Genomic DNA, 14,038 nt, shown 5'->3' on the forward strand with positions numbered 1-14,038 from the left:
GGAGTTCAGGGGTTAAAATAAAATTTTACCCTTTCATTAAACCTTTTTATATTTTCAATTTTGTAAAAAAATATATAAATTTTATGAATTTAATTTTTTTAAAGAAAATAATATATTTTCTAACTTGTTAAAAAACAAATATAATAAGGACAATTTGGTCAAATATACATTCCAATAATATTTTATTCCTTTAACCAAACACGATAATCTTACATTCCTATTAAATCAACCAAATATAAAATACAACATTTTCAGTAATTCTATTCACTGATAATCTTTTATTCCCGCTGATAATTTTATATTTCGTGAATTAAACGCACCTTATATTAGCGGCGCTCCAAAGGTATGATTGCGGGAAAGTAGGGTGTAAAATTGTGAGAATAGACGTTAAAACAGAAATAAAATTCCCGCTTACGCCAAATCCCTAATTTCAAAATTTTAAATCCCAATCCCTCCGATTCCATTTCCAATCCAAAAACCCCCTCCCTCCTTTCAAATATTTCCACCCCGCCAAACCCTTCATTTATTTATTTATTTCTTCTTCTTCTCCACCGCTCTCCACCGCACACAGTCATGGCGGAATCCTCCTCTCGTCACTACACGTACAGTCGCAAGCAGAAATCTCTCGGCCTCCTCTGCTCCAAGTAAGCCCCTCGCTTTCATCTCCTTTTTCGTCCTTCAATTCCAAGGTTAACTTTCTCTGATCGTTTCGTGTTTGGCGTTGCAGTTTTTTGAGCATGTATAATAAGGGTGGCACTGAATTCATCGGTCTTGACGAAGCCGCTGCAAAACTAGGTCTTTATCCCCCTTTATTTCTAAAGTTAGTTATGGTTTTTGTGTTTTTTTAATAATTTATTTTGGGGATGTTTTCAGGAGTTGAGAGACGGCGAATCTATGACATTGTCAATGTTTTGGAAAGTGTTGGGGTAATTTTCTTATCCATTTTTTGCTTTCTTCTTCTTCTTCTTAAATTTTGACTTTTGGTTTGGATTTAAATGTTTTTTTATTGGCATTGATATGCTTAGGTTCTCACAAGGAAGGCTAAGAACAAATATACGTGGAAAGGCTTTGGAGCTATACCTAAGGCTTTACAAGATCTGAAGGTAAATTCAAAGTTCCTTTTTACATTGTTTTGGTTAGTCTAATGTTGTGAAAGCTGGTTGTAAATTGAACTGATTTTGTTTTTTAAAATTTCTTATGTGGTTTCGTTTTATGGCAGGAAGAAGGTCTCGGGAATAATTTCAAAAGGATGGATGGAAACAACAGTGCAAAGGTAAGCATAATGTTTTTTAACTGTTTTTGTTTCTATTTACTGAATTGTTTTGTTTTCCTTATGGAAATCTTCTGATCTGGACGGTTTCAGATCTCAGATGATGACGACGATGATGAAGGGGATGAAGGCTTCACCAATCCCAACACTGGGAGCCAGACTGAGACTTCAAGATCTAGCTCTATTATCAAGTCTTCGTCCTCGAAAGTTGGTAATTTTTAAATTACATCAACCTTGTTCCTTGTAGTTCCCTGCAGCGATTTTAATTGTGGCTGTGCCTGCATTTTGGGTTGTGTTGTGTTTGTTGTAGTTATGGTCATGACTTATGCTATTGTGATCATTATGGGCATTGTTGGAGTTGATTTTCTTTTAAAAAGGAACTACTTTTTTTATATAAATAGAATAGTGGAACAATAGTGGGAAAAGTGACCCATTATTGTCGCTATTGACAGCTAAATGTTAAATTGTGGCCGCCATCCATAGTTATTGGTGTGATTTTGTTGTACCGCTATTTTTCGTTTGTGATTTCGGACACTGCTGCTACTGTTATATAACGTCTGTTATTCTGCTACTTGACCGCTATTTGAATCCATGGTTCCTAAGATCTTATGTTTTCTGTATCGATCTAAATGGTCTGTTCTGACGTTTTGTGCAAAAAAATTAAACTTTAAGAGGCTGATTTTAGTGAAAATGGTGTTTTGATATATATTATCTTCTGATGTCTGCAGATAATCGAAGGGAAAAATCCCTGGGGCTACTTACTCAGAATTTTGTTAAGCTATTTCTCTGTTCCAATGTGAGCCTTGTTCTTGCTCTTTATGAATTGCCATAGTATTCCTTTGGTTTGTTCATCATTTTGATGTTTCTTGGTAAATACTTTTCAGGCTGAATTGATTTCCCTCGATGAAGCAGCGAGGTTGTTGCTTGGGAATGCTCACAATACATCAGTAATGAGAAGTAATAAACCCCAAATTTTCCTGTTCAATGTGAATTGATAGACTTATAGAAAGGGATAACAGATCGATTAATTTGTTGTTCACTTGATGGTTCAACAGCAAAAGTGAGGCGGTTGTATGACATTGCAAATGTGTTGTCTTCCATGAATCTTATTGAGAAGGTAAACACAAAACTGAGAGCTAGAAAGGTCTTAGAATCACTTCAACTTCAATCTGTGCAGCTTGGAATTGTTATAACTTGCAGTTTAAATGAATGTCTGTGCAGACCCACACTTTAGATACCCGGAAACCTGCGTTTAGGTGGTTGGGGCTGAGGGAGAAATCCGAAAAAGGATCTGCTGATAATACCTTTGTTCTTAATGAGTCTAAGAAAAGGGTGTTCGGAACCGATGTCACCAACATCAGTTTCAAGAAGAGTAAGGTGGATTCTTCAAATGATCAAAATCCCAACCATTGCATTAAGCTGAAAAAGTACGAAAAAATTGAAATTTCGGCTGATAGAAGTTGCTCGGATGATTCGAGACAAGGTTCAAAGAGCTACCAATTTGGTCCTTTTGCTCCTATAAACTTGACCAAGATAGGTAACTCTGAGAATGGTGCAAGGCCGGTTCATGACTGGGAGAGTCTTGCTTCTACATACCGCCCTCAGTACCACAATCAAGGTAAGGTATAGATTAATTCTCGACTACACAGAACTGTGAATATCACATGCTAATTTGTTGATCAATTGCTCGTTGTTTAGAATTGTTGTCCCGATTCAAAAATCTAATTTTGTTTACATGTTTGCAGCTTTAAGGGATCTTTTCTCTCATTATGTGGAAGCCTGGAAATCATGGTACTCCGAAGTTGCTGGGAAAAACCCAATACAGAAGATCTCCTAAGAAATACCACAAGCTGCAGCTGGGAAGCATTTTTCTCCTAACCCTGAACTATCTTCTTTTGGCTATTTGGTCCCTATTTTTTTACCTTTTCTTTTAGGTATAAGAGATTGTTCTTTTGTTAGATGCATTTTCTCTTTGCACCAATTTGCTTGGCAACACATTTGTACACAAATTCAACCAAGTCCAAGCATTGTGTCCTAAACAATTTACGTAATCATTTGCCATTTATCAGTTTATATGATAAATTTGGAGAGCTATTACTTTTTTCTTTGATTTTTGTGCGGAAATAATAGACTTATCTCCTATAGACATTGTTGATCAAATCCAGGTCATCAAGAAAATAAATTGTTTTAAGTCATTGAGTTCACTTGATGAGTTTAATTATACATATAGGGTTGGAAACGAGTTGAGTCGAGCTTGAGTATTGTTAAGCTTAACTTAACTCGAAAATTCTAAAATGGAGCTTGACTTGGTTTAAAAACTCAGTTTAAAATTTGTAAACTCAACTCAAATTTGAAACAATGAATTGAGTTTTAAAAAAATCTCGAAATGAAAAAAAAATTAAACTGAATTCGATTAAAGACTTGAACTCAAACTCCACTGTCATTAAAATTTTACTATCGGAGCAAATATGAAATTTACTGTCATTAAAAATTTAATCAACAAGCAATGGAGAAGTTTGAGAGGGGAGGAGGCAACCTGTGACTTTATTTGTTCAAAATATACCGTCGCTTCACTGGAGTGGATTTAGGCAAGCCTTTGGAAGACATGGAGAGGTGGTTGATTCATTCATTGCAAGAAAGGTGTATACAGCTGGGAAGAGATTCAACTTTGTACGATTTTCAAACAAAATGGATGCAAATGGAGCGATAGAGAGGTTGAATGGTTTCATATTATATGAATTTCGGTTGTCCGTGTCATTGGCAAAATATAATGTTAGGTAGGTGTTGCAACGGTTCTTCGGGTGACCCGAGATCTTATATCGACTTAAAGTGAATTTTATTTTTTTGGAGTCACTAGAAACCTTTTGTATTAGATAAGGATGGAACCTAAATTTTACCTCTTATCAAAGATTCACGTGTACGGAAGGATGAGCACCCCACGTCGTCCTTTCGGTGTCAACACAGTTACGAGTTGTCTTAGGGCTAGTTTGGTAGGACTTTTGAAAAGTGTGATAGAAAAAAACTTTTAAAAGTGTTGTTTAAAAGTATAATTTAAAATTTAACTGTTTGAGATTGTTGTTAAAAAAACTTTTGAAAATGTTTTAAGATAACTCATTAATAATTTTTTTATAAACAAAATATTTTATTTAAAAACAATATTATCAATACTTTTTAACATGTGTATATAAAATTATTACGAAATAATAATTTAAGTAATTGTTTTGACAAAAAGAGTATTACAAAAAAAAAGATTAATGCTTGCATATTAAAGTTAATTTTAATATATAAACAATGAATTTTATTTACTTTAAGTAATTAAAATAAATTATTAAGTAATAAATTATTTTTTAAAGATGTTAAATATGAAATTATTAAAATAAAATATAAATATATAATTGAGTGGAGTCAATGCATTAGTAAGAGTAAAATTATAATTTTCTTCCAAACTCAAAATTGAAAATGAAAAAAACTACAAATCTTAGCTTTTGCGGTTGGTTTGAAACCACCGTTTCTACCATAACTTTTTTATCTTTTACCCATTTGACATTGATTTTACGGTCAAAACGGGCTTTTTAGCTAAAAGCGCGTTTAGAAAGCCACACCAAATGGGGATTTAATAGATAAAATTAAAGTTTAGGCAAAAATTTAAAGAAAATATCTAAATTATTTACCTTCGAATTTTTGTTAGTGTAAAATAATATAAATTAAAGTTATAAAAAATAAAAAATGAATGATATGAGTCTATATTGCAAATGTGAAACAAAAAGATTATGGGTACCAAAATAAAGAAATAATAAATAATATACAATATGAATAAAATGTTAAATAAATATTAATGTTCAACTTTAAAAATATAAATGAAATGAAAAAAAATTTAAAATCATGAATATAGATTGTGAATCTAAAGATATAAAAATTAAATACAAAAAGATATAAATATCAAGATTACCAAAAGTAATGAAATAAATAATAAATATATAAATTAAGAATATATATATATATATATATATATCTATCTAAACAATAATTATAAAAAAGATGAAAGAATGCTTATGAAATTAAAAAAAAAATTACTAAAAGGTACACTACATTGCATTTTCAGTTTAGTTTTCATGCATCGAGGACAATGCTTCCTTCAAGTTTTGGGGAGGTTATTGTTCATAATTAGTAATTTTTAGTTGTAGTAATGAACAATATTTTTCTGTGGTATTTTGTTTATTTTGGAGATTGTTTATGAATAATGTGAAAATGTGAAGATGTTCGATGAGGAAAAGTTTTTATGGCTGTGAATTGAACGTACATGACCATTGAGATTTGGTAGAATTGACCTTAGGCTTTGTTTCTCTGCACTCGAACCTTTACACGGTTGCATGTTCTCTATGCTTAAGAATTTTAGAAAGTTGTTATAAGAACTCTTGCATGCCTTAGTATGAAATGAAACTAATGAACGTTAATGCTAAATGAAAGCATAAACGACTTAAATTAAACTCCCATGTGATAATTGAAAATTTTGATGAATTACGAATAAATGCCAATGACATAAATTGTTTAGAGACACTCCTCTTTGCGTTGTTTGCCTGGAAACCCCCTCTTGAATAAGTGGAAGCAGTTGTATATGAGTGAATGAAAGTCTTCCCATGATGAATTTGCTTAATAGACTCGAGGATGGGGTGTTTGCTCTACTTCATTTTCAAGTCTAGGACAGTAGGTGTGATAAGCTGAAGCCCCTTGAAAATAGTGCAAAAATTTTGTTAAAGTAATGAGAGTAAAAGTTTGCTTAAATGTTAAACCCAATACCAAGGTAGACTAGAGAACTTAAAAATTTTCTAACCCTGTTAAGCATAGAATGGATGCAATTACACATACACATTCAAATAACCTAGTTTTAGGGAAAAGTTCTTGAAGTCTCGACATGTGTAGCATGTTGAAACCTATTATTTTGAGGACTGAAAATTTGCCATAGTCTATCTTGAATTAAACTGTGCCGTAGCATTTTTACTGCTGATTACTTCTCATGACTTGAGGATAAGCAATAGCTTAAGTTTGAGGACATGTTAACCCCGTAAAATGGGTATATTTCACGCTTTTAACTTGGGTTATTAAAAAAATTTGTGAAATTAAACCAAGAAACATATATCAAAATATAATTAATTTCATTAGAAGTTAAAAAGTTGGCAATCAAGAACCAATATATTAAAAAATATGTTCTATTCAAAATTATATAATATATTTGAAATATAAGATTTATTTTTTTTGAAAATTTAATATTAAAAAATGGAATTAATTGTTTGACATTTAATTAAAAAATGAATAGTTGAGTTGATAAATTTTAAATTACTCGAACCATAATTTTGTTTTATTAGCATGCACATGTTAAGTAAACCAAACTCTTATCTCAATGCTGAAAATTATGCTTTTCATTTTTCTGAAAGTTAATCTTCAAACTAATTTAATAAATTTTCAAGAAAAATATATTCTTTTACTCGTACCCGGAGTAAGCGTTAGAGTAAGATATCTTTCATACATCGATTTTTTATTAGAATTTTGAAACGGATCTAATAAAAAGTTTGAATAATTTAACTTTGGTATGAATGAAACCTCGTGTATTTGTATATAGCTTTAATGACGATTGCTTAATGTTTTTACTTGAAATAAAAATAAATACCGTGTACATGCACATGCAATGCACATAATGCCAAAACGAACAAGTCAAAATGCTTAAAATGGCACCACATATGTTTTGTTTCTTTTTCTCTTAAAGTATATATTTAAAAAATTTAATTTTAATATAAATATTTCTTAATAACTTAGAATTAAAATGAAATGGATGCATTTATATAAAATGAAAAGGTACATGAGTTACATTAATTTTGTTTTTTTATTGCAAGCCAACATTTGAACCGTAGGGGTAGGGTTTGCTGGTAAGGGAGTAGAGCATACAACCGGATTTTGCTTGCCAATAATTTTTGGTTTAACATTTTTACATTTGGATTTTGCAGGTCCATCCGGTCCACTAAACGTAATGTCAATGTCGGTGAGTTCTACGTCTTCGCATGGAATATCACTGCAAACAAGTTTGATAACTTCTGGAAGCGCAATGATACCATGAATGTTCTTGCTCTACTAGAAATCCTTCATACTCCAGTCCTAATGTTGACTACAAGTCCTCTGGGGAACCATTTAAAAATAATGACATGTTAAAATTAATTAAGATGATAGAAAGGAAAATATTCGTATATTTAGATTTATCGAGGATGAGCCACTCAATCTATTTGGTGGTTTAGTCTCGGTATTTATCAATACTTGAACATTTTCTATCTATATTAAAGGTTCGTTAATTTTTATTAGTAAAATATTTATTTATCGCATAACCTTAGATAAATAAATACAACATTCAATTATAATATTTCTTATTTCTTTCCGAAAAAGGGAAAAATTGTTGTTCTACCTTATATTAGATGGTGTTTCCCCTCGATTTGAAATGCTGAAATGTTGTCAATTTAAATGAAAATTCTTGATAAGAGATATTGTCAATTCACCGCTTTAGTTGGAAAATTGATGGATGTCATCCTATTTTATATTAGGTGGTTAACTCTCTCTAGTTAAATACAATGAATTATTAACTTCTCTCTCTAGAATTTTAATTGTTAAATGACATTTTATTTATTTAACCAAATAGGGATCATTAATTAAATTAAAATTTGAATTTATAAATTTCATTACAAAGACATTAATTAGTCGACTATGTACCGATTTCCGAGCGTTATGTAGGTGTTAACCCTTCCATAAACGTAATTGACTCCCAAACTCATTTTTTTCTAGAAAGCATATCTAATAGTTGTTTTAATAATATTTAATATTAAATTTTATTAAAATGACAAAATATTTTTGGATGGTCCAATCATACTATAAATAAAAATTGGTGGCGACTCCTTCGAACCGCATTTTTATTTTAAAATGAAAACCCAATTTTAGTCAAAACGAACCTTAAAAATTAAATTTTTGATTTTCCAAGACGTTATGACAGCTTGGGGACATTAGAGAGTGAGGTCGTTAATCGATTAATTATTGTCTTTGCAATGGAAATTATGGATTCAACTTAATATAATTTTTGATCCCTTAGTTGTGTTTGTTTGTTTGCATTAATTTTAAACCCTAATGGCATATGCATACTTGATTGTTTGTACTAATGTGTGTATTCGTGAACTTTTAGATTATTAGGTTGTGTGGATTGGTTTTGTTCAAAGATTGTAGTTAGTGTTTGGTAAAGGTTAGTAGATTTCTCCTCACACACTCACTACATTTGTATGACATAAACCCTATACCTGGGTTGTCCCTTTTAGTGAGGTGAAAGGGACACCTTTGTAGGAAATGTTTCCTCGTGTCAGGCTTAACAAGTAGCCTTCGAGGTCTACACCTTATGCCTTTGTGGGATATGTTTCTCCGTGTTAGACATATGGTGGTGCATTCTCTCAAATCCTTATAAACCTATGATGAGTTTAGGATCGAAGGTCTATCAAGCCCAATGGGACACCAGCAAGTAAATTCCTAAATAAGTGTACACAAATGAGAAATCAACCTCTATCCTTTTCCTTTTATTTTTACCAAGCATGCGAACTAAAAATCAGACAGTTAGGGTTTATTTTTCCAAAAAAAAAGGCATGGGGTAGAAATCATATATAGGTAGGATTTGGTTTTTTATCACGATAAGGGTATATAACTTGTGGGGTAGGATTTATTGCCTTTATCTTTTATTTATTATTTTGCTGACTTATTTCTTTTTTTCTTTATTTGGTTTTTGTTTTTTGCATCTTATTATCATACTATAAGAGGTGTTGATTCATGGGTATTCCATCAAATTAGAAGGTTTTCAATAATGGGTCGAGAATCCCAAAAGCATCTGGTTTCTTATTCAGAAGTGTGTGCTTGGTCCGAGACAACACAGTGAGAGTTTAGAGACAATTTGCCACTGGATTTTGTGTTAGAGATTTCAGATAAGATCCATTTTAGTAGAAAACAGGATGATTTGCAAGGAATAAAATGTGTGAGATGTTTGGACTATCGGGACTAGACATCATTTCTAGCAACCATATGGCGACATTACAGCTTTGCGCAAAGATGGATGAATGCTTCTTCGTGCCATGGCTCAATTTTGGAATCCAGGGTACCATTGTTTCACCTCCAATTGACATGATATAGTTCTCACTGCTGAAGAGTATAGGACTCTACTTAATATCAAAGACGTTAAAGGCGATCGGATTTACTACAAACATACTAAAGCTCCATCATTTAGAGTCAGGTTGATGAAGACCTTCGAAGTGGGGGGGGGGGGAAATGGGTAAGCGATCGCATTAAGCAGAAAGGTGAAAGAGAAGGCATTCCTTGGGTCAACATTAAAGAAATCGTCGAACAACACTTAAACGAGAGGAAGAGGATTGAAGCTTTGGCTCTAGCAATCTATGGGCTGGTGATATTTCCAAGAGTCCTGGGGCACGTTGAAGGCACCCTGGTAGACTTTATTGAGCAACTGCCTAAAAAGATGAATCTTGCACCTACGATCATAGTAGAGACCCTAATAGCTCTAAATAATTACCTTGGAAAATACACCTCGGGCTGACCAAGAAGTTAGGACCATGCTTCGTCAGGCAAAAGAAACAATTCACACTCAGCATGAATCGATGGAGATAGTAGTAACTAAAGCCCATAAGATCACCCGAAAAGGTTTTAAGCTGTCACAAGAAGTTGAAGGCCTGAAGATCTATATGGTGCCAGAGTCGGAAGAAGAACGACGCATCATACAATTGTTGTTAGGAATTGAAAAATTAAGAGATAAAGCTAGATTTTATTTGTAATTTCCGATTTTCAATTTCCCAGTGTGCTTAGACATTGTGCGTTCTTCAAGAATCATTTTATGAACAGTTGTTTTGAGATCAGTATCTTCCACATCCAAGCATTTTGCATTTCATTCGCATTGTTTATGTTTCTAAAATCATACATTAAAAACATTCGTTCATTTAATAAAACGTCTAAACAATAAGAAGAGATTTTCGATCGTAGTGATTCTGGCGGCTTCCTCGCTCATGTAGGGCGTTGAAAAAAAATTCTTTATATGAGGCTCTATCAAAATTATTTTTTGAACTGGGGTATTTGCTACAGTGACCTTATTGGTCGACAAGTGTTCCTTGCGACAAAGCCTCCTCTATTGCGACAACTCTTCTCTCTTCCCTCGCTGTTACAACTCCATAAGTCGTCGTGTGTTCCTGGAGACCTATAGAGATCGCTATGTGCTTATGGAGATCTATAGTGATCACTGTAGCAATCACCCTACTTAAGTAAATAATTGTTCGATTGTACTATGTAAAGAATTTTTTTCCATTCCATTGTTCAAATAATTTTGCCGATTCTGGCTCTACTAAAAGCAAGGGTACCCCGCACCCGTAGGGTACAAGAAAAGATGAAAAATTAGAGAATAATATATTTCAAAAGATAATGAAAATTAAGATCCACCAATTTCATTATTACTATTTAATCATATTAAAGAAATTAAAAAATGATAATCAAAAGAAAATCAGAATGTGACTTTGTAAAGGTCATCGCAGACATGAGCAGCTGAATGGCACGTGCGGTGTGGGGTCATCAGACAACAACTGTATGGGTACAACGTCAGCGGGGGTGAAAACATGGACAGATCTATGCAGTCACCGTCATGGACGCGCCTGCGGTGGGTCCAACACTATCTCCCTTCACGCTTCATACTTATCTTTAAGTTCTCTTCTCTAATATTCATGGGTAAATTAGATATTTAGTACCTCAACTATCATTTTTACTCCGTTTTAGTATCTAAACTTTTATTTTTTTCAAAATCATATCTAATATGTAATTTTTTATTTCATTTTAATACCTCCTACCGTTAACGTGGTTAGTACCTAAACTATAAGTTTTTTCTGTTTTAGTACATTAACTTTCATTTTTTTCAAAAATTAATATTAAATTTTGAACAAGGATACTAAAATGAAATAAAAACTAAAATGTAGGTATGATTTTGAAAACATTGATATTTTAGGTACTAAAACATACCAAAAGTGATATTTTAGGTACTAAACCCGTAGTTTACCCTAGATTCATTATATATTTGAAAAATAATATTATTTAAATTAAATTAGTTTAAAAATTGATATTTGTAACTATAATAAATATTTAATAAAATAAACGGTTATTTATTAATTTCACCACTCAAATTTCTCTCTCTAATTTTAGTCATTAAATTTTTAAAAAATTCAATTTATTCACTAAACTTTCAATTTACTTCTATTCTGATCACTCTACCGTTAAATACTTAACGACATTATGACTAGATAATTTTCTTTTTAAAATTATGAAATGACCTCAAATTTTTCTTATTTTTATGAAAAAAACTCTAGTTTTAAATTTCCTTTGATTTCTCGATAATGAAGCATATTCTTCAAAATCTCAACATTGGGGGGTGAAGGAGGAAGCGAGTTATATATATTGATTCCATATCAACCAAATGGTGAATATTATATATCAAAGTGATTTAGGGTTTCATAAGTTTTTGGTTTAGGATTGAATTTTATAAGTTTTAAGGTGATTTGGGTAAAATCTAAACTGATAGAGTGGTAGGAGACAATGAAATGAGTTCGTCAATATCTTGATTAATCAGAGAAAAAGCTAAAGAATGATAATTGCAGCGCTAACGTGACACAAGAATGAAACTGTAAAACTTTTATTTTGGAGGAAGAAGATAAAAGAAAATGATGTGAATAGCACATGAATTCCATGTCAAACAAAAGTAGTCTACCTTAACACAAACATTTGACATGTCATCATTTCATTTAAGATTTAACACCAGAGCGACCAAAATATGAGTAAATCGAAAGTTCAGTAGGTAAATTAAAAGTTTTAAATTTTAATGACCAAAATAAGAATAAGAAAAGGGTAAAGTGATAAAATTTGTAATTTACTCTTAAAATAAATCAATTTAAATAATACTATTTGAATTTAGTGCAATTAAGAAAAATATATTGTAAATAATTATTCAATTTAAAATTTAGGGTAAAATATATAAGTGATCTCTCAACTATAGGGAACTACTTTGTTGAGTCACTCGACTATTAAAAGTTACAAAATAACCACTCAAGTATTCATATATTACAAACTGGCATTTTTTGTTAAAAAATTGACAGTCGTCTAAGCTTGACGTTAACTTGTTGATTGAGATATAATAAAATCTAATCCATAACCATTTCAGTTGTATAGTCGTTTATGATTTTAAGTTCAATTTTATCATATCTCAATCAACATATTAACGACAAGCTCAGACTACTGTCAATTTTCTAACGAAAAATAACGAGCTTGGAACATATGAATAGTCAAATGACCATTTTGTAACTTTCAATAATTGAGGGACTCAACAAAACAACACTATATAGTAAAAAAAACTATTTTATAACTTTCAATAATAAGAAAAATCAAGTAACAATATCTTATTATCAAGAACCAATTTGTATACTTACCTTAAAATTTAAGGCTTAATGCCCAAATAAGTGACCAAACTATGTTTTTTTGCCAAATAAGTGCCTACGGCTTTTTTGATCTATCCGGGTGCCTAACGTTTGTAACGTTACTATTTTAGTAACGTTACTATTTTAGGTGCATATGCCACGTGTCAACACCTGGTAATTTTGAAATTTATTTTATAAAAAATATTATTATGTTTATAAAAAAAAACATAACTTTTCTTATATTATAAAAAAGGCCCAAAATACTAAATCTTAACCTTAATCTTCCGCTGGCGCCTTATCCAGCCATTACTGTCATCGCCGACGTAGGCCTTGACATCATTCTAGTTATATGTCGTCGTAGTTGTTGCTAATTCACCATCGAAATCGTGTGAGATCATGATTTTCATCATAGGATTTGTGAGATTTAAATGTTGATTTTTGGTCAATTGATTATCAACCAGTCACGATTTCATAGGGGTTACAGTCATCGGGGGTAGGGGAGCCTGGGTGGAACTTCTTCGACGGTAAAGGGCGACAATCGACGTGGATTTAAGGGTTGAAATGAAAGTTTTTAAAGTTTAGGGGTTATTTCAAAATTTATGTTTTTCTTTTTTAAAATATATAGTTTTATTTTTTAAAAAATTTTATATAAAATTTTTAAAATTACTAGGTATTGGTGCCACTTAACGGAAAAACTAACGGCGTTGATGATCTGTGCACCTAAAAGGGATAGTTTGGACAGTTATTTGAAAATTAAGCCAAAATTTAAGAACACATAGATTGTAGTTGATGTAGGGAGTGGGACCCATTATGTTTTGACAAATAAAAATCAGGGATCAGGTGCCACGTGTCAGGACAGCTGCTTGTTCTGGGTGGAGCACTAAGCAGTGGAGATTCTCTTTGATGGCGATGGCTCCATATGGTGGATTGACAAAAGAGTATGACGTTTAATCTGAACCCTACACGTGGTGGAATCGATTGAAGCCCTACCTGATGTGGTTTTGGATGGTCGACCACAGTGATTCTAGAAATATGGACACCTGGATCTTGATAATTGGCCAAAAATATATATCAAGTGTATGTTTTCTTCCTTGCTGAAGATTTTATGCTAATTTAATTAAAAAAATATTATGATGTTATCGAGATAACTGAATACGATAGTTGTTTGAGATTCTGTGATCAAATTTTATAATTTCACTGCAAATTAACATTCATCTCAGAAAACCGTCGAATTTTTAACAGAAAA

At 31.9% G+C, this 14,038-nt stretch overlaps 1 protein-coding gene across 1 annotated transcript; it reads left to right on the top strand.

Moving 5' to 3' along the window:
• Window positions 1-528: 528 nt before the first annotated feature.
• LOC120185036 (E2F transcription factor-like E2FE) lies at window positions 529-3,380 on the top strand. The gene is made up of 11 exons (XM_039189367.1): window positions 529-644; window positions 728-795; window positions 874-926; window positions 1,026-1,103; window positions 1,220-1,273; window positions 1,364-1,481; window positions 1,999-2,066; window positions 2,155-2,227; window positions 2,326-2,387; window positions 2,492-2,888; window positions 3,016-3,380. Exons 1-11 carry the CDS (start codon window positions 574-576, stop codon window positions 3,105-3,107), a joined length of 1,134 nt encoding a protein of 377 aa, XP_039045298.1. The 5' UTR covers window positions 529-573; the 3' UTR covers window positions 3,108-3,380.
• The last annotated feature ends 10,658 nt before the right edge of the window (window positions 3,381-14,038 follow it).

The sequence above is a fragment of the Hibiscus syriacus genome, unplaced genomic scaffold (genome assembly GCF_006381635.1).
Source record: "Hibiscus syriacus cultivar Baekdansim isolate YM2019G1 unplaced genomic scaffold, ASM638163v2 tig00112988_pilon, whole genome shotgun sequence".
NCBI lineage: Eukaryota > Viridiplantae > Streptophyta > Magnoliopsida > Malvales > Malvaceae > Hibiscus > Hibiscus syriacus.